General features: G+C 35.6%; 3 protein-coding genes across 3 annotated transcripts; 1 reads left to right on the top strand and 2 right to left on the bottom strand.

Annotated features, from left to right (window-relative positions):
- The first annotated feature begins 471 nt into the window (after window positions 1-471).
- Window positions 472-3591, top strand: LOC109800154 (fructokinase-2). The gene is made up of 4 exons (XM_020360881.3): window positions 472-927; window positions 2159-2491; window positions 3025-3141; window positions 3280-3591. Exons 1-4 carry the CDS (start codon window positions 526-528, stop codon window positions 3406-3408), a joined length of 981 nt encoding a protein of 326 aa, XP_020216470.1. The 5' UTR covers window positions 472-525; the 3' UTR covers window positions 3409-3591.
- A 7473-nt stretch (window positions 3592-11064) lies between these two features.
- Window positions 11065-15226, bottom strand: LOC109800156 (B-box zinc finger protein 24). The gene is made up of 3 exons (XM_020360885.3): window positions 14757-15226; window positions 12203-12502; window positions 11065-11708 (listed from the first exon to the last, which is right to left on the bottom strand). Exons 1-3 carry the CDS (start codon window positions 14991-14993, stop codon window positions 11475-11477), a joined length of 771 nt encoding a protein of 256 aa, XP_020216474.2. The 5' UTR covers window positions 14994-15226; the 3' UTR covers window positions 11065-11474.
- A 5997-nt stretch (window positions 15227-21223) lies between these two features.
- LOC145950769 (uncharacterized) lies at window positions 21224-21637 on the bottom strand. The gene has a single exon (XM_083062481.1). The coding sequence runs from the start codon at window positions 21635-21637 to the stop codon at window positions 21224-21226; it is 414 nt and encodes a 137-aa protein (XP_082918607.1).

Genomic DNA, 21637 nt, shown 5'->3' with positions numbered 1-21637 from the left:
CATATAATCTTATTTTAAATTTTGTATAAGTTAAGACTTAAGACTAATTTAAACTCAATGAAACTTATCTCTATTTATCATTTTCTTTGTTAAAATGGTTTCGGAGATGTTTATTTTTTTTTTGGTTCGTCCCTGGAGTATCCACCGTCGACAGCAGTGACTAATCTCTACGTTGGAGGCACCTCAAAGAGTGAGATAGCTGGCCTCAAGATTTAACGCAGCTGCATACACAAGGCAGGATTCGAACCCCTGACCTTACTTAAGTGTGGATCAACCCCTACCATTGAACCACACGCTTGAGGTTTTCGGAGATGTTTATTGTGACGTGGCCTAAACAAATATTAGAAAAAAAATGGTTAAAATTAAAAACAAATACTAACTTGTAACAAAATAATTAAAGATAATGAAAGCATTGTTTGATTTAGTTATCTTAATCACTTATTTCCTCATTATATAAACATACCAAAGTCTCAACCTTGCATTCTTCTTCTACTCTGCAATTCATTCATTCCAAACACCAAAACCATGGCCCTTCCTCCCACCGGCGCCGGCCTCATCGTCAGCTTCGGCGAGATGCTCATCGACTTCGTCCCCACCGTCTCCGGCGTCTCCCTCGCCGAGGCTCCGGGCTTCCTCAAGGCTCCCGGCGGCGCCCCCGCCAACGTCGCCATCGCCGTCGCCAGGCTCGGCGGAAAAGCCGCCTTCATCGGCAAGCTGGGCGACGACGAGTTCGGGCAGATGCTGGCCGGAATCCTCCAGGAGAACAACGTGAAAGCCGACGGCATCAAGTTCGACGAGGGCGCGCGCACCGCACTGGCCTTCGTGACCCTACGCGCCGACGGAGAGCGTGAGTTCATGTTCTACAGAAACCCCAGCGCCGACATGCTTCTCACGCCGGAAGATCTCAACCTCGAACTCATCAGATCGGTACGCAGTTCTTCACTTTGTGTTTGCGTTTCACGCGCGCGTGGGCTTTATTTTTGGATAATCGATTATGCTGACGAAGCAACTTTTAAAAAAAAATAATAATAATTCTAAATTATTTCTCCGTTTTCTTCTCTCTTGCAAATCGCAATCATATCAGATCGCAAAAGCTGGTTTGGTTGGTGGCCTGTCACGTGACCTCTGTCACGTGTTTTTCCTGTTTTCGTTGAGACTTTGGCCCAACTGGATGACATTTCGGGTCGGGCCCACACCCACTTCCACATTATGGATCCACTGTTTCCTTTCTTCAAACGTACTTTAAAAAAAAAAAACAAACTTCAATTTTATTTTGCTTTTACGGATATTTATCACAATTTTTTAAATTTTAATTTAAAAATAAAAATCTCGGCCTCTCACGCGCTTGGTCGAGGGTGGGAGCTGTAACGGAACTCTATCCTGTTGTCTGTTGTCATCTACTTTGACTTGTGGCTGTTGTCTTTCTCTCTGACCTTGTCCTCACGCGCCTGTTGACTTTATTTAATTTTAATTTAATTGTTTTTAATAGAATTGTTTTGGATTAATGATAATTAATGAGATCTGGTATTATTTAATATTAGTCATAAATTATATATTGAATCGTGTATGACGCGAGGAAGTGATTTTCGATATATAATAAACGTGTCCTCAATTTTTAACGTGATTTATGGGTACGGATATGTATTTATTGCTTTATTAACTTAAAAAAAAATGTATCCTGTTTAACACATTTATTATAAGTAAGTTAAAATTATATTTTTCGTCTTATATTATTTATTGTGTCAATTTAGTCCCACATCTTTAAAATGTATTTTAATGTTTAATTTTTTTATTTTTTTTGTTTAAATACTTAACAGATTTGACACATGTTATATCATGTGTCATGTCATTGTGTCATGTGCATTGTCACATGTTATGATGTCATGTCACGTAATATGATAGCATGACACGTGTCACATCCGTTAAGTATTTAAATAGAAAGTGAAACATTTAAATAGAAAGTGAAACATTGAGATATATTTTAAAAATATGAGACTAAATTGATTTAATTAATTAAAGTAAAACTAAATTGATCATAATAAGAGACGAAAAATGTATTTTTGGCTAAAAGTTAACAAAATTGTCCTTTATGATAATTTGTGATTGAACGAGTGTCTAAAAATATTGAACATTATGTGGAATGATTGAATGTGAGCAGGCAAAAGTATTCCACTATGGATCGATAAGCTTGATCGTGGAGCCATGCAGATCGGCACACTTGAAGGCGATGGAAGTTGCGAAGGAAGCAGGGTGCCTGCTCTCTTATGACCCAAACTTGAGGCTACCATTGTGGCCCTCAGCCGAGGAAGCGCGTCAGCAAATACTAAGCATATGGGACAAGGCTGATGTGATCAAGGTGAGCGACGTGGAACTCGAATTCCTAACCGGAAGTGACAGAATTGATGATGCATCTGCTCTCTCTTTGTGGCACCCCAATTTGAAGTTACTCCTTGTTACTCTTGGGGAACATGGTTCTAGGTACTATACCAAGGTAAACAACAACACTCCCTACACTTTCAATTTTTTACTTTCCAAACATTTTCTGTATTTTGTCCACCCTTCAATTTTCTTTAGTCCTAGCTTCTGTCCATTACATTTTACATGTTTGGTTAGCTGTCAATGGATGGTAGGCATACAGTCGTTTTAATGCGTGAAATTTCCTTGGTTCCAAGGTTCACTATGTTTCTCACCTTACTTTTCTTTATTTTTCCTAAATTTTAAGTTTTTTTTTATAACTGTTATTGGTACATCCAACTTGAAAACCTAACTAACTACTTTTAGTGAAGTATTTTTATATGATTATATTTTTTTTCATCCACAAAATTTGAACTTAGATACGTTGTTTAGGGGATCCGGACCAACTTGTTTATGCTCCTCTTGTTCCAAATTGCGATTCTATATAACATGGTTTTCTTCTTTATGAGCTATATTCATCCATGTGCTGTGGCCTAAGGCCGTTAAAATGGCTGATTACCCTTTTCAACTTGTAATAAATGTTGTCCTTTAATTTTCTGCACATACCAGAATTTCCATGGATCGGTGGAGGCTTTTCATGTCAACACAGTTGATACAACCGGCGCTGGTGATTCGTATGTTGGTGCTCTATTAAGCAAGATTGTCGATGATCAATCCATACTTGAAGTGAGTGCTTTAGCTTCAAATTAGCTGTCTCATTGAAAATGAAGTTATTGTTAGCCGTTTTCGAATCTTCTGCAAAGATCCCCATCATTTTTTCATGATTTTTTTGCGATTGATTTATTTTCATGTTTTTAACTGCAGGATGAACCAAGGTTAAGGGAAGTGCTAAAGTTTGCAAATGCATGTGGAGCAATTACAACTACTAAAAAGGGAGCAATTCCCGCACTTCCCACAGAGGCTGATGCCCTCAATCTGATCAACGAGGCATAGAAATTTAGTGCTACTATCTTTTGCTTTTCTTTTTTATATATATCCTTTTCACTTTTCCGTTGGAGTTGCTTGCTATCTACTGAAGATGAATTTTATTTCTCGGTTTTCCTTCTTGTTTCATTGTACCCCCATTCTGCATTAACGGTAATAACATATGATTTGGGGTTTTTCCAAATTTTGAGATGATTGCTTGAATGAAAATTTGAGTCCTTACTAGCTCGCCCAGCAATTAATTTCTTCAAATTGTTGTCTTTTTATTATTAAAAGCTTGTTTTATCATGTAATTTTTATATTTTTATAAATCAAATTAAATACCAGATCAATCAAAGTTTTGTTATACTTCTTATTTATCTTCACGATTAATTATGAATCACGATTTATCTTAAACTCTCAAACTTTTAATAATAAAAAATAAAAGTAGCTTGATACAAGTCATACTATTGTTCTCAATGACTTATGTACATGCAAAACTTTCAATCTTTATTTGCATTTATTGGGTTCAATAAACATATTGTGAAATACTATATTTATAATTATATAAAAAAAATGTTTCTAAAATCATCGTTTACCATGTCAATGGTATAAAGTGTAACAATTCTTAAATGATAAGATGACACTTAGACAACAAGATTAATTCTGAGTAAAATCCATTTTGATATAAGTCACTAAAATATCACTCAAAATATATTGAAGTTTAATTAATTAAATATATTAACCTTTCAAAATATTAATTAAAATATATAAGTTTCATATCATTAATTCGTTCAACTAGTTAGAGTAGTAGTTGAAATTAATTGATATTATTTTTTACTAAATGGTTTCTAAATGTTCAATAATAATGCTAAGATGTAGGTGACAACTTAATGACATTATATCTCAAATGTGCTATCCATCTTCGTTAAATGGATTCTAAAAATTATCCAAAAATAGTTTTATTTTAATAGAGTTGGTTAGCTTTGAAATAACCAAAATGTAGCTTTTTCTATCCTTATTTATGTCTTTTTGTTCATTTTTTTTCAATAATTATTTTGTAATTTACTTCTAATCAAAAAAAATTCTCTGAACTAGAGTACTTGCTAAGAGCTAATTTTTTTTTACTATGAACTATAACACTTACTTAGAGTTACCAAAACTTTTGCTAAAAGCTAGGGTACTCGTTCAAAGCAATCTTAGCTTTTGCTTTGAGCTAGAGCACTCTTTCAAGCTACCAAAATTTTCATTTTGAGTTAGAGCACTCCTTCAAGCTACCAAAATTTTCACTGAGTTAGAGTACTCGCTTAGAGCTAGCAAAAATTTTGCTATGAGCTATAGCACTCATTTGAAGTTAGCAAAATTTTTTCTCTAAGCTAGAGTGCTCGCTTGGAGTAATCTGAGTTTTTGCTTTAAGTTAAAGCGCTCACTTAGAGTTGCCAAAATATGTAGAAATATCCATAGATAAATAGCTAAATTAACAAGAATTGAATTATGTAGAAATACATAACACTTTTTCAGATCACATGGTTCTCTCCTGAGTCACAACACCAAATATTCCACCATAGAGATCGAAGATTATCTGCAAAAATCACACTTCTTAGGGGCTCATACCCAACAATTTGAATAGGCGTGTAGAATAGGTAACTGATAATTGTTGGAGACAAGGCCCTGCAAAGGCCAAGAGCACCTTGTTTACAATTATCATTGTAAAATTGCATTTTATCAAAATGTTAAGCAGACGACTAATTGTAAATAACTGGTGTAAAGGGCAAGAGCACCTTGATTTTTATTTGGCCTTTGTTTATCCTTTTTATCTAATGGATAATACTGCAACTGACTGATGAAATCATCATCCTATACTCATACTTCTAACTCTCCTACATGAGACAGCCGACAGAATGGAAATATTTGAAGCATCATTATTAGTTCAATATGTGAATCCCTTCACCCTTCTAAAAGGTTGTTGGCTGCCTAAGTTCTATGGTTAGTTTGTGACTTTGGTACTACTGACAAGCTTAAAGCTTATTAAAACATACAACAAAAACCAGAAAGGTTAACTGCATGACTCCTTGCTTCTACATATGATCCCCTCCTTTGCTTCATCAACAACATTTTCTTCTGAATCATTTACCTCCAATGCTTGATTTTCCTTACAAGAATACAAATTCTGATGCTTTAAATTTGAAGGGAAAATATGATTTATTACAAATATTGACAATTTTTTATTTTTAAATCCTTTATATAACAGTAACAGTGAGTTAACATTGTTTCGTTTGGATAAGAAGGTAAAAGTAATGTTCTAATAAAAAGGGTATCGAGTGACGCATTAGAAAATTTCAATGATAGTTTATGTAATTTACTCTTGAAATTAGAAGACTCTTTGACTAGTTTAGTCCGATCAAAGATATGTTCTTTTACACCATTTTCCAAACATTTCATAATAAAAAAATGCATAAAAACGTATACATTTAATAGAACAAAAAATATAAACGGATGGAATTTGGTTTTTATGATAAGGAATTTATTCATCCTCTTGATGTTTTGAAGAAACAAGATAGATAAAGTTGCTATGACATTGTAGAATAAAGGATTTTGAATAGAAGTACTACACACCCTCGCTGCAGAGATTAGGCCAAAATGCTCTTCAACAAAAGCATCATGTGGTGTGAACAACTCTAGAATATTAAAATGATCACATAGATCGAGGAAAATTTAATCTACACGCTATTCCAAGATCGAACCATTCCAAACTCTTGAAAATGATATATTTATCAATTCCACACAACTAGAAGAAGTATGCATATGCAACTCATCAATCTACATACTTATGCAATATAGTCCTTGATACTAAAAAAAACAAGTGCACTGAATTCGAGGTCAGGCTGCCTCCTCAGAAAGGGAAAGATGAGGAATGAAATACTTTCTTTCTACCTTCACCAATAGCTCCGTACATGAATATAAAGTGCTGATCCTAAAGATTCACTAGGACAGGTGGCACACAGGCCCAAATAGCATAATAATAAAATCCTAACCAACTCCTTCTAGAATGATTCAAAAGCAACAATATTAAATAAAAGGGACCAAACGGTCAAAACACTAATGGTGAATGAAATCATCCCATCCAGCTGGCTTCTTTGACACCCTTTTAGGCCTTCTTTCATCCTCCACAATGGCATGCGTATCAATACTTTCCCCATCGACAAAGACCTTGTCCTCAAGGTCATAAATCAACTTGAGTTCGTCCCACTTCTCCCAAGAAGTATCATCCGGAGATAGTCCATGCCACTGAACTAGAGCCATGCGTGTAGGAGTGCCATCCAAGGTCACTGTCTTCAAATCCAGTACAGCTAAAGGTGAGACTAGGGGGCTGTTTTCCCAAGAAGCAGGCGGCAGAAGGTCAATGTGAGAGGGAACTGGGCCTTCATGTTGTTTCAGCATGGAACAATGGAAGACGTCATGGATTTTGGATGATGAAGGCAGCTCTAGTCTGTAAGCCACGGGGCCGATGCGCTCTAGAACTTTGTAAGGACCATAAAAACGCTTGGCAAGTTTGTGATACTTGTGGCCAGACACGGAAACCTGTTTGTAAGGCTGTAATTTCAGATAAACCCATGTCCCTACGTCAAAACTCAAGTCCCTTCGCCTTGAATCAGCAACCTTCTTCATGCGACTCTGCGCCTTAAGCAAATTACGGCGTAGAATAGCCAATATTTCCTCCCCGGAGGAAAGGACAGCATCACAACCAGCATTCACTGAAGTACCTTCGATATATGTGGGTAATGTTGGCGGGGGTCTCCCATAAACTACTTCAAAGGGAGTCAATCCGGAACCTGAATGCAGAGAAGTATTATAATGGTATTCTGCCCAAGGAAGGTACTTGAACCAATGATTAGGCTTGTGGTGAACAAATGCGCGCAAGTATTGCTCAATGGTTCGATTCATTACTTCGGTTTGCCCATCCGTTTGAGGATGATAGGAAGAACTCATGCGAAGGAGCGTGCCACTGAACTTGAACAGATCGGACCAAAACTTGCTAATGAAAATTGGGTCTCTATCGGAGACTATGCTCTTGGGTATTCCATGATGTTTACACACCATTGAGACAAACAGCTCTGCTACTTTATAAGCCGTGAAACCCGAATGCAAAGCCCCCAAATGTACTGCCTTTGAAAATCGGTCCACCACTACAAATAACACTGTGTAACCGTGTGATGGAGGAAGTCCTGTTATGAAATCCAGTGAAATATCCTCCCAAACAGCAGAAGGAATGGGCAATGGATGTAGGAGTCCTCCCGGTCTAGCAGTACTGTACTTGGTCTGTTGACACACAACACACTGAGAAACAAATTCCTTGGTGTCCTTGGCCATAGATCCCCAGAAAAAATTTGCACTGATCCTTCCTAGAGTTTTGCTAACCCCAGCATGCCCCCCTACTGGAGTTTCATGAAACTCACGCAGCAACAATGGGATGAATTTGGACTTACTGCTAATCCAAATTTTCCCCTTAAACAGAAGCAAGCCATCACGCCAACGAAATTGAGGGTAAGTGGAAGGATCCGAAATTACCTTATCCCTCATAAGAATAAAATCAGGATCGAACAATTGAGCTTTCTTTAACTCATTCAAGAACACAATCTGTGGAGTAGAGAGCATAAGTAACTCACCCTGTGGATGCCAAGCAGACCGGGAAAGCGCATCTGCCACAACATTCAATCTCCCCGGGTTGTATTGAATCTCGTAATTATATCCCAACAACTTTACGAGATAATGTTGTTGTTCTGGGGTCTGAATGACTTGAGACATTAACTCTTTCAAGCTTCGCTGATCCGTTTGAATGATGAAAAACTGCCCCAACAGATACTGTCGCCACCATTTTACAGCACTAGTGATGGCGTGGAGTTCGCGCACATAAGCTGAGGACTTAGACAAACGAGGACAGAACGCCTTACTGAAATAGGCGAGTGGCCGCTTGTCTTGGGTGAGGACGGCACCCATAGCAGACCCTGAAGCATCTGTTTGCACATAAAATGTCTTGGCAAAATCAGGCAATGCTAAAACCGAGATGCTAGTCATGGCAGATTTCAAGGATTCGAACGCTGTTTGGGCACTAGGGGACCATTGAAACTGCCCCTTCTTGAGAAGATCAGTTAATGGCTGAGCAATAGCTGCATAATGGCGGACAAACTTCCGGTAAAAACCCGTTAAACCCAAAAATCCACGCAATCCTTTGGTACAAGTGGGAACTGGCCATTGAACCATAGCCGCAATTTTTGCAGGATCTGGGGACACTTCTCCATTGGCAACAATATGCCCCAAATATGTAATTTGAGACTGGAAAAATGAGCACTTATGAGGCTGCAAAAAGAAACTGTTACTTGCCAATATCTCAAAAACCTGTCGCAAATGGACCAAATGCTGATCAAAATCAACGCTGAAGACCAAGATGTCATCAAAGAAAACGATGACTGTCTTTCGCAGCAGAGGCCTGAAAATCTCATTCATGGTGGATTGGAACGTAGCTGGCGCATTGCACAATCCAAAAGGCATAACACAATACTCGTAATGCCCGTCATGAGTGCGAAAGGCCGTTTTGGCTATATCAGATGGTTGGAGACGGATTTGATGAAACCCCGAAGTCAAATCCAATTTCGAAAAGCAGCGTGCAGAGCCCAATTCATCCAACAACTCCTCTACCGTAGGCAACGGGAAGCGGTCTTTGATAGTGATGGCATTTAAGGCACGATAATCGACACACATACGCCAGGACCCGTCTTTCTTTTTCAGAAGGAGAACCGGAGAAGAAAATGGGCTTGAACTTGGTTGAATCCACCCTGAGGCAAGCATTTTAGAAACCTGTTTTTCAATTTCCAGCTTCTGAAAATGTGGATATTTGTAAGGGCGAACATTGACTGGATGCGAATTCGGGACCAGAGGAATCGCATGATCAGTGCGCCTTGATGGAGGCAAGGAGGTGGGTTCAGAGAAAAGACGTGAGAAATTGGAGAGTAACTCTTGTACCTGTGGATGAGGGTGAACAGGGAATGAACTTGGTGATGATGCTGGCCTTACTACCAACGAAAAGAACTGAGCCGTAGGTTCAGCACGCACAACCCGTTTTAATTGGTGCAAGGAAAGAGAGGTGGGCTGCAATCCAGAATCCCCCTTCAACTCCACAATGGAATTATTGAATTCAAATTTCATAGTGAGTGCTTGGTAGTCCATTAGGATTGGCCCTAACTGCTTCAACCACTGAGCCCCAAGGACCACATCAGATCCGCCCATATCCAACACATAGAGAGCAAGGTTGAAGGAGTGGCCCTGAATATGAAGGTCCACTGATGAACAAACCCATGCGCAAGACAGTTCCTCTCCACTCCCTACTAGGACTTTAAGTGGTGGTGTAGGGGATTGGGCCAGGCCCAAACGAAGTGCTACTCCTCTTTGAATGAAATTGTGTGTACTGCCTCCATCCACCAATACACGGACTGGGTGGTTTGCAATGCTACCCAATAGACGAAGTGTTTCCGGGGCGCCAGTACCGGAAAGAGCATGCAAGCTGATTTGGGCCAGGGAACCCAATAATTCCTCAATCGGGGTGTCCAAACCCGGATCCGGATCCGGAAGTAATGGATCTGAGGTAGTGCCAGTGGGTGTGTCATCATCCTCAGAGATGAGAAGAAAGAAACGAGCGGGGCAACGGTGAGAGCGTGAATACTTCTGATCACAATTAAAGCACAACCCCTTCTCACGACGATCTGCCATCTCAGCCTCGGTCAACTGGCGGAAACGAGTTTTTGGAGCAGGAGTGGGCAACAAAGGGGGAGCTCGTGGCGGTGCGGCTGTTGGTTGTTGCGGTGGTGGTGCGGATGTGATGGTGCGGGTTAGAAGTGGAGCTGGCCAAGATGAGGCTGGTCTAGGGCGCTGGAAGCGAGAGAGATCAGAAAGCCTTTCCTCTTGCAAACGAGCCAAACCCACCGCCGTGGCCAGAGATTGAGGTTGCTGTGCTATCACTTCCCGGCGAATCTCCGGCTTCAAACCGGAAAGGAAGCAACTCAGGAGGAATGGCGGTGACAACCCCGTGACCCGGTTAGCCGTAGCCTCAAAATCTGTGAGGTAAGAAGAAACAGAGGAAGTTTGGGTTAGCTTAAAAAGTTTACCTCTAGGATCTTCGAATGCAGTGGGGGCAAACCGAGCTTCCAAAGCTTGAAGAAGGTGAGTCCAAGAAAGGATCTGGCCATTCCGGTACATCCATTGAAACCAAGCCAAAGCAGCACCATCAAGATAAAAGGAAGCCACAGTAATACGTTCTTCTTCCGGTGTGTTGTGGTAGTCGAAGAACTGAGAGATCTTGAAGATCCACCCCACTGGATCAGTACCATCAAAACGGGGAACATCCAACTTCAGAAAGTGGCGCTGGGAGGAAGTGTTATCTGAGGAGTGGATGAGACGAGGGGAAGAAGGAGTAGAGGTGTGGTGAGATTCCATAGTGGAAAGCCTAGTGTGGAAATCAGCCATTTGAGTAGAGAAATTGGCCATTTGAGAAAGCATTTCATCAACTTTATCTGAGAGACTTTTGGAACGTGTACCCTCAGCCATGGAAAATGCAATGAAAGCACCAAATGATACTAAAAAAAACAAGTGCACTGAATTCGAGGTCAGGCTGCCTCCTCAGAAAGGGAAAGATGAGGAATGAAATACTTTCTTTCTACCTTCACCAATAGCTCCGTACATGAATATAAAGTGCTGATCCTAAAGATTCACTAGGACAGGTGGCACACAGGCCCAAATAGCATAATAATAAAATCCTAACCAACTCCTTCTAGAATGATTCAAAAGCAACAATATTAAATAAAAGGGACCAAACGGTCAAAACACTAATGGTGAATGAAATCATCCCATCCAGCTGGCTTCTTTGACACCCTTTTAGGCCTTCTTTCATCCTCCACAATGGCATGCGTATCAGTCCTCATGTTCAGGTGCTTCATCCAAGAACAGGCACATTGAAGTGTTTCATCATCTCTACCTAGTGTGCATATACAATTCATCATCCTACAAATTTATGTAATTGTCTACATGGACATGTGCTTTAGGCTTTAACCAAGATCAGGTACAGTGAAGTACTCATCGTCATCTTCATCCAGGACTTCAACCCTAGGCTTTTTGAAAGACATAACGGATTTAGGGATTTTGTGTAAGGCAACACTGCTAGCATGTGTCACTGGAAGCTGAGGAACTTCAGCCGCTGCTAAAGCTTCTTGAGGAATTTGTTCACTGAAAAGCCCCACATCTGTAAGCCATTCAAGCTCTCCAAACTCCAGGGATTGCTTCTGAACAAGGAAAAAAAAAGTTCCAAACATTATAACAAGACATAGAAGGAACATCATAATTAAGTGACCAATTAATCACAAGTATTATTTACAAACATAAAAAAATCAAATAAACTAGAAACAAGGGTCATAATGTACAACATAGAACTTAGAAAAATTTTAACCCAAAAAGCAAAATTAAATGCCAAAATACCCTACCCTGACATTATACACCAAATTGTCCTATTTTCACAAGCTATGTTGGTCACATGACACATGATAATCGGCTTGTGCCAACCAAAACTGACCAACTAAAGTGTAATCGGATCTAATGAATAGATTCAATTACTCTTTTAAATACTCTAAACTGGGACAGTGACTAAATCTTTTTAGAAGAGGTTACATTCGGAACACTAATCATGCTAGGTTCTTTTATGAAAAATAAAAAATAAAAAATAAAATCAATTTTCTTAACTTATATATGCAACCAAAACTGTGAAATAAAGAAGCCTTACTTTGTGTGGTGATTCGAAGTCTGCTAATTCCAACAAGTCATCAACAACCCAAGAGGATGTGAAGCTAGGCACTTGGTGAGAAGGAAGTTTAACAGGAACTTGTTGTGCATTTGGATTAGATGGTTCCACGTTACCCTTTTCATTGCTTTTGGTGCATTTAGAACCCAACGCCACCCTGATACCAGTAGCAAGGAAGCGCTGGTGGTTTGCAGAAAGGCTACCAGCTACATGAATCGGTTCGTCACACTCTTTGCAGAACAGTGCTCTGTCCTCAACACAAAATATAAAAGCTGCCTTATCCTATAGTTACATGTAGGAAAAAGAATTAATAAAATTGTCCATGTGCAACACAGGTTTCAACTCATTCTCTACTTCAAAATCAAATAAACTAATCCGGCTCTCCATACAGCTCAAGTTCTAGTGAAAATTGTAAACTCAAACAGCTCGTAATTATTTTTCACAAGCTTGTAGTAGTGACGGATTCAAAAATTTTAAGTAGGGGTGCAATATTCATACATGAATTTGTAGTATTAAATGTATAATTTCACATTTTTTTTAAATATAAATATACATCAAATTGTTTTCTATGAGATTTCATATTTTAAAAATATTGAATGATTTTCTCATTTTCAACACTTTTAAAAATATCTCTTTTTATATCCCGTATCAAAATTTTGACTTTTTTTTTTCATTTTAAAAATAGTATAATATGAATTTAGGTCAATCATCACTCTTTAATCTCTTTATTGGCTTGATTTAACTATAATTAGTATTTTTTTGTCTCATAATAAGTATCGTTTTAGATTGTTTTATAAAAGTTAGAAATAAGAAATCTTATGATTAATCTTCTTTACTATAAACAATGCAATACAATATTCACTTTCTAAAAAATATTATGAAGAGTATAAATGAAAAACAAAGATAATTAATATTATATTGAAAAGCTAACATGACACTTATTTGAAGATTTTTTTTTCAAACATGACTCTTAATACGAGGCAAAATATATTATGTATACTATGAAGAAATACTTCAAAAACTTAATATATTAACTTTGACTTTTTTAATAAAATAAAAATACAGAAAAGAGTGGGAACACTTAGTTTTTAACATGGCAAGTGCGATTACATTATTATAAATTTATAATAGGTTTAAATATATTTTTAATATCTCAAATTTAAAGTAAATTTATTTTTAGTCCCTCAAATTGAAAATTGATATTTTTAATTCTTGTAATTTCAAAAAAAATTGTTTTAATTTTTATACTCAAATTTTGTTAGAAAATCCATAAAATATTGCTACCTAAAATCTAACTACCGAAATCTTTATCAAGTAAAAATATCACATCAAATCCAATTGATATTATATTACTATCCCAATTTATTATATATATATATATATATATTATTGATTATTGATAACATGAAAGACTAAAATAATATTTTTAAAAGTTATAGAAACTAAAAACAACAATTTTAAAATTAAGAAAATAAAAACATATCTAAACCTTAATAATATATATATATATATATAAACTAATTAAATATAAAAAAAATGTTAGGGGGTGCAAATGTCCCCACTATGATCCATGTGGATCCGTTCGTGTTTGTAGAGAAACCAATTAAGAGTTTATTTAATAAACTTCTCTACACGTACTTGTTAGAGAGGAGAAATAAGAAAAATAAAATAAAATAAATTTTTTTCATAAATTAAAATAAACTTATACATAAGTTAATTATAAAAATTTTCTTTTATTAGTTTCTTTAGACTCTTATTTTTAACATATGCATAAGTTAGTTTGAACATATAAAAAATATTATATAGATTTTCCTTTCTATTTTTTTCTCCTTAATTGCTTCTGGAGAAATTTATTCATTCAGATACTAAATTAATCATACAACTTTTTGGACAACTAACATGCTCACCCTTAATGGTCTCTTCTTTATTTATAAATTTTCGCAAGACAAATTTAAAAATCCATATTTAAGTTGGTGAAATTGAAATTAGAATAACAGAAATGATCAAAGATCATTAAGGTTTTGGAAAACAATACAGTATCCCTAACATTAGTTAGCTCTTTCATAAACTTGGTGCTTTAAAACATCAGAAACTTGTTTTTTCAAGAAGCATAAAGAAAAATCATATGATCAAGACAAAAAAAACTAACTATAAGGATTATGGAATCAAGTGTTACAATCCTTACACTGAACTGCTAAGTCTGCTATGAATTTTTCTCAAACACCCTCTATCGGGATATAAATTCTTGTGTGCCATGGGAGTACTTGACTGGTCCATTAAAAACATGTCAAACAGATTCAATTTATAAAATCTAGATCTGGTGTCCTTTTTTACATATATCAATCTTTGGTATTTAATTAGTAACTTAGGTTACAACTACACTCCTAGATAACCTAGTTCCTTCTCATTTAAAACAAAACATAGTGATATCTATTGTGAGTGAAAGAATTGGCAGAATTAAATGATCCACTCATCGATCCAAGAACAAGAATAACATCATAAAAACTAGAAGATGGACATAAAGTAAAGAAAGTACTTGACATATGTCACATCTGGGAAGCTTGTTTGATAAACATTGAAGGAGAAGCCTTTGGTGCTTGCTTGCAAGCTTGTTAGCAGCATGAACTTCCACGTCACATTTGGCACACAAAGCTGCCTCATCTGCGCAACAAATCACAGTTGCCGGGGCTTTCTCACACACATCACACTGAATTTTCATGTTCTTCTCTCTTCTCTCTCTTCCTCTTGGAAATGGGGTACAGAGAAAGACCATATATACCAATATGAAACAATATTAGAACCACAACCCGACAAGACAACCCTTCCTGTAGTGTGAACTGCTTAGTTGTTGTGAGCAGAAAATATGAGTGCAAGGTTGGATCAAGTTGAAGAGGAACACAAAAAATGAAGGTGAAAAACAAAAGACAGCATTAGCACTTAATGTGTTGGACCATGGAAAAGGAAGTGACTGGAGGAGGGTAGAGTTGGTGAAAGGGTGGACGCGAAGATAAGGATTTCGTTAGATCGATCTTACGTATGAGAATAAGGAAGAGTGGGGTCACCTTGCCATGCGTGTGGTTGTGGAAGTCCCACATCGAATGATCGAGTTGTAGTTGGAGTTGCCTCTAAGGTTTTTAAGATATTCGTACGTGTGGTCCTAGTCATAGACTCGTAGAGCTGCTTATTTGTGACTGCCGGATGATCCGTAAAATGAACAAGTGGAATGCATCTAATCAAGAGAATTTATTTTTCATAATGAATTTTGCACAAGTTTATAATTACAAGAGACAGAAAAATTTAAGGTGAATAAATCAATTCAAGGCCTTTTTTATTTTCATAAGTGATTTCTTCAGAAACAAATTTATTTAAGATAAGTCCTGTATGAACTGTGAACCCTTTTTCAATAGGGATTTAAAACTTTTATTTGATAATTGTGAGAGATAAATAGATTAAGAGCTAGTATTCTCCCATTTATGCTTTTTTAATAGGGATTTAAAATTTTGATATGATACTGGTGAGAGACAAATAGATTAAGAGCTAGTATTCTTCCATTTATTCTTGTTTGGTAAAGAATTAGAGTAAAAAGGAGAATGATGAGTGAGAACTAAAAAATTATTTATGCTTGATAAAAAAAAATTAAAGAAAAAAATAAATATTTCTGTCATGTATATATTTTTTTATTCACTTATTATCATGATCATAATTAGCTTCTGGAAAAAAAATATATGATAGAACTAATTTCTAATTTAATAAGTTGGAAAAAAAATGTGATAGGACAAAAAAGAAAGTATGGATTCATTGTTTATTTTTACTTTATTATTTTATTTCTCTTAAATCAAATATTTTTACTTCTATTATATTTATCACCTATTTTTTTTCTTCACCAAATACATCCTTAATGGTAATGTTTCACTTTAAGTCTTTCAACACATAAATAACGATTTTTATTATTTATGTTAAAATAATATTTATTATCTTTTTCCCATCTTTTTATTTATAATTTTGTGTGTATAAAGGATATTAAATGTCTATCATAAAAAATATTAATCTTGTTTATACACTTCGTATCAGGGCTTCTTATACCCCGACTGATGCTTGTCTGCATCTATTTGTCCAACATCTATCATTACTACCGCTACTTCTGAATTTCTTTAGTTAAAAATCAATATTATAATATATTTTTTAACATTTGTTTTTTAATATTATTTTATAATGTTATAAAATTATCTGAATCTTATAAAATTAATGTTGTAAAATTAATTTTTACTATAATTTTATATATCAATACTTGTATAAATAAAATTTCTCGTATATTTTTACTCACCAACTTTCTATTTTTTATTTCTCTTTCACTCTTTGTCTCTTAAAAAAAATTAAGTCAATTTTATCTACTCTCAATTAAATAAAAGTTGAGTTAGTTACATTTTTTTTATTTTGTATCATGAAAAAATATTTTTAAAAATAGTAGAATTAAAAAATCTTTTAATTTATAACAATAAAAAAAATAAGTTAATAAATAAACGATTGATGATATGTAAAAATGTAAGATTTTTGTGGAGTTCATTTAAAAACTAAGAAAATATGTTTGATCGAAGAAGATAATGTTTAAAAAGGTACTTTAATTAAAAAAATAAAAATAAATTATATGTATATGTGAGTCTTGTAAAAATTTCACATAATATTTGAATGATCAAATAGGATCTTAGAATTCATAGTTTTCACATATAAGATTAGATAGAAACACTAACCTTGATCCATGATGAGATTGATGACTTTGAATCTTGTAGAATTTGTAAGAAGAATCTTTTCTATCTCTTTCCCTTTATCTTTTCTTTGTACTCTTTATTTCTTGATGGTAATTTTTTAAGAGACAAACTTTCATAGGCAGAGATAGGGACTATCATGTCCTTCCATTATATATATATTGTTTCCATCAAACAATATACCCCTTCATTAAAACATAATAACTCCTTCCCAAAAGTCATACCCTTTCATTCAAAATAATTTAATAATATATCCCCAAAAGTTATATCATTTCATTTGCCACACACATGAGACATTAATTTCTTACATTCTCCCACTTGGCTCATGTGACAAAATACAACATCATAGTTTGATAAAATATTAATCATAATGCGCATTAATAAGAATAAATGTATCATACATTTATAATATCATAAGTCATAATTAAGAACAAGAATTAATAAGAGTCATGGCGGTTGTACATCACATATTTGACATAGTCCCTTCCATATACTACTATATTAGCCTTCTTCCAAACATGACACTTTAGTAGGAAGTACATAATTTGTCTAACAATAATGTCAATTTCAAAGACAAACTGTTTCCAATATTAACATTCATACACGTGCACATAAGTTTGAAAACAGAAAATATTCAGAAACTTTTTCATTAGTGAACTCAGTGTCAAACATACAAGACATTACAATAATTTTCAACATTCGCTAGCTAACATAATACCCATATTTACAACATGACCAGTAAATGTCTTGGGCGGTAACCCTTTAGTTAAAGGATCTGCAATCATAAGATTAGTGCTAATGTGTTCTATTGACACTCTATATTTCTGAACCTCTTCTTTAACGGCAAAGTATTTCAATTCCATATGTTTAGCACCTTTAGAATACTTGTCGTTTCTAGAAAGAAGACTGCTGCGGAATTATCACAATAAATTTTCAACGGCTTGGTAATACTGTCGACTACACCAAGTCTTGAAATAAAATTCCGTAGCCATTTAGCCTGAACCATGGCCTCAAAGCATGCCACAAATTCAGCTTCCATAGTGGATGCAGCAATGACTGACTGCTTCGCACTTTTCCATGAGATAGCTCCTCCAGCCAACATAAACAAATAACCGAATGTAGATTTTCTTGTATCTACACATCCGGCAAAGTCTGAATCTGAATATCCAATCACCTCAAGATGATTATATCTCCTATAAGTAAGCATGTGCTCTTTTGTACCTTGCAAATATCTCATAACTTTCTTTGCAGCTTTCCAATGGTCTATACCAGGATTACTTTGGTATCTTCCTAACATCCCAACTGCAAAGCTAATATCTGGTCTCGTACAAGTCTGAGCATACATTAAGCTCCCAACTATAGATGCATAAGGAATTTCTTCCATTTGTTTCCGTTCCAAATCATTCTTTGGACATTGCATGAGACTAAATTTGTCTCCTTTCTGAATTGGAACAGGAGATGCTGAACATTTATCCATTCTGAATCTCTCTAAAATTTTATTAATATATGCTTTTTGAGACAAGCCTAGCAATCCTTGTGACCTATCCAGGAATATTTCTATTCCAATCACATAACTTGCCTCACTCATATCTTTCATTTCAAAATTTCTAGAGAGAAACTTCTTAGTCTCAGTTAAAAGACCAAGATCATTAGTTGCAAGCAAGATGTCATCAACATATAGAACTAGAAAAATAAACTTACTCCCACTGACCTTTAGATATATACATCGATCAACAATGTTTTCCTTAAATCCAAAGGACATAATGGTATCATTGAACTTGAGATACCACTGTCGGGAAGCTTGCTTAAGTCCGTATATTGATTTCTTAAGTTTACACACCATGTGTTCTTTTCCTTTGTTTATGAATCCCATTGGTTGATCCATATATACATCTTCCTCTAAATCTCCATTTAGAAAGGCAGTTTTCACATCCATTTGGTGTAACTCCAAATCATAATGAGCTACTAATGCCATGATAATTCTGAGAGAATCTTTCTTAGAGACTGGTGAAAATGTCTCCTTATAATCAATGCCATTCTTTTGAGTAAATCCTTTAGCAACTAGTCTGGCCTTGTAACATTCTAAGTTACCATGAGAGTCACGTTTGGTCTTAAAGACCCACTTGCAACCAACTCTCTTACAACCTTCTGGTAACTCAACAAGGTCCTAAACCCTATTATGCTCCATAGATTTTAACTCAGCTTTCATGGCATCTAACCATTTCTCAGCATTATCACCATTTATGGCCTGTGAAAATGTAACTGGGTCATTTTCAATTCCTAAGTCATTTTCTGACTCTTGTAGATAAACCACATAATCATTAGGAATAGCAGATCGCCTTTCTCTTTGTGATCTTCTTAATGCTATTTGTTGTGGTTCTTCTACTATAGGTTCATTTACTTCAACCTCATTGTGAGTAATGGGATCATTAGTTTGTTGTTCTTCATGGTTATTAATTGGTTCAATAACTTGAGGAACAACAACTTTATTAGAGATACAAGTTAATGGAACTTGCACTCTCATTTCTTGAATCTCCACTTTGCGTGGTGTTTCACTCCCACTGACTTCACCATTTTCAATAAACCTAGCATTCCCAGTTTCAATGATCCTTGTAGTATGGTTTGGACAGTAAAATCTATACCCTTTTGACTTTTCTGGATAACCAATAAAATATCCATTGATTGTCCTAGCATCCAATTTCTTTTCTTGTGGATTATAAAATCTAATTTTTGCCGGACACCCCCAAACATGTAGGTGCCTTAAACTAGGTTTCCTTCCAGTCCACAGTTCAAAAGGAGTCTTTGGAACTGCCTTACTAGGAACCCTATTCAACAAATACATGGCAGATTTTAGAGCATAAGTCCACAATGAAATAAGTAAAGAAGAGTTACTTAACATACTCCTAACCATATCCAACAAGGTTCTATTATGCCTTTCTGATACACCATTTTGCTGTGGTGTACCTGGCATTGTGTATTGCGCACATATGCCACGCTTTTCAAGGAATTTAGCAAAGGGACCAGGATGTTGTCCTCTTTCATCATACCTTCCATAATACTCACCACCCCGATCAGATCTAATAATTTTCACCTTACTGTCTAATTGTCTTTCTACTTCTTCAATGTAAATCTCTAAGGCGTTTATAGCTTGAGATTTATCATGTAGAAAATAGACATAACCATAACGTGAATAATCATCGATGAAGGTGATAAAGTATTTCTCTTTATTGAAAGAGTTCACATCAAAAGGTCCACAAATATCAGTGTGTATAATTTCAAGAAGCTGAGTACTTCTTGTGGCTCCTTTCTTTGTGTGTTTTGTTTGTTTACCTTTAATACAATCCACACATACATTCAGATCAGTGAAATCTAAATCTGGAAGGATTTCATTCTTCACTAATCTTTGTAATCTTTCCTTGGAAACATGTCCTAATCGTTTATGCCACAAGTAAGCAAAACGTTCATTCTCTAAACCACGTTTAGTGTCAATATTATGATGCAAGGTCAAAAGTGTTTCAGCAAAAAGATTATCAAGATTTAACTTATATAATCCATCACATAATATATCACTACCAATTAAATGGGTATGTTTATACAAACTGAAACATCCATTACCAAATTTAATAGAGTATCCATTAACATCAAGTTTAGATAAAGAAACTAAATTCCTAGAAATACTAGGTACATAAAGAGTTTCAAACAAATCTAAATGATGTCCAGTGTCGAGGATTAAACGATAAGTCCCGACTGCTTCCACTGGAACCTTCACTCTATTGCCCATAAAGACAAATTTTTCATTTGGCTTTGTGGTTCGGGTCGTAAGGAATCCCTGCATTGTATTAGAAACATGAGTTGTGCATCCAGAATCAATCCACCAAGTATTATAAGGAACTTCAGCTAAATTTGATTCAAAACATACATAAGCATTAGGCTTACCTTTCTTTTCGAACCAAGCCTTACGTTTTGGACAATCCTTTTGGAAGTGCCCATCCTTTTTACTAAAATGACATTTGTTGCCATGATGTTCCTTCTTGTGGATTTGAGAGGAAGAAGCCTCATTGATCTTTAGGAGTCCCTTCCCTTTCTTGTCATGTTTCTTGCCAAATTTCTTTCTAGCTCCTTGATGGTTAACATAATTAATGGAATGATTTCCTTGATTCTTAAGTCTAGTTTCCTCTTGAACTAACATACTATGCAATTCATGCACATTTCATTTATCTTTCATGGTATTATAGTTCATTTAGAAAGGACCATACTCAAACGGTAATGAATTCAATATGAATTGCACAAGGAAATTTTCATCCACATTCATTCCCAATGACTTAAGTTTTGCTGCAATGTTTACCATTTCGGTAACATGTTCATGCATAATACAAGAACCATCAAATTTTATGGTGGTTAAAGTATTCATCAATGTCCCAGCAAGAGACTTATCAGCAGTTTGGGATCGCTCTTCCACAAACTTCATCATTTCTTTTGTAATTTCAGTTTTAGGAAGAGCGGACTTAATGTTATCAGCAATACTCATCCGCATATACATCAGACTCAATCTGTTTGACTTTTCCCAATTTTTAAAATGAACTTTCTCTTCCTCAGTGCTTGAATTAGTAATAGCACTTGGTTTCTCTTCACGAAGAGCCAAATCTAAATCCAT

This window comes from Cajanus cajan, chromosome 8 (genome assembly GCF_000230855.2).
Source record: "Cajanus cajan strain Asha chromosome 8, NIPB_CcT2T_4, whole genome shotgun sequence".
Taxonomy (NCBI): domain Eukaryota; kingdom Viridiplantae; phylum Streptophyta; class Magnoliopsida; order Fabales; family Fabaceae; genus Cajanus; species Cajanus cajan.
This window is presented reverse-complemented; position numbering and strand designations above follow the sequence as displayed.

Coding starts and splice junctions, on each gene's coding strand:
- LOC109800154 (XM_020360881.3), top strand. CDS start 526: ATGGCCCTTCCTCCCACCGGCGCCGGCCTCATCGTCAGCTTCGGCGAG. Junction 928..2,158: donor ACCTCGAACTCATCAGATCG/GTACGCAGTTCT, acceptor GAATGTGAGCAG/GCAAAAGTATTCCACTATGG. Junction 2,492..3,024: donor GTTCTAGGTACTATACCAAG/GTAAACAACAAC, acceptor TGCACATACCAG/AATTTCCATGGATCGGTGGA.
- LOC109800156 (XM_020360885.3), bottom strand. CDS start 14,993: ATGGTCTTTCTCTGTACCCCATTTCCAAGAGGAAGAGAGAGAAGAGAG. Junction 12,503..14,756: donor CCAGATGTGACATATGTCAA/GTACTTTCTTTA, acceptor ATGTAACTATAG/GATAAGGCAGCTTTTATATT. Junction 11,709..12,202: donor ACTTCGAATCACCACACAAA/GTAAGGCTTCTT, acceptor TTCCTTGTTCAG/AAGCAATCCCTGGAGTTTGG.
- LOC145950769 (XM_083062481.1), bottom strand. CDS start 21,637: ATGGATTTAGATTTGGCTCTTCGTGAAGAGAAACCAAGTGCTATTACT.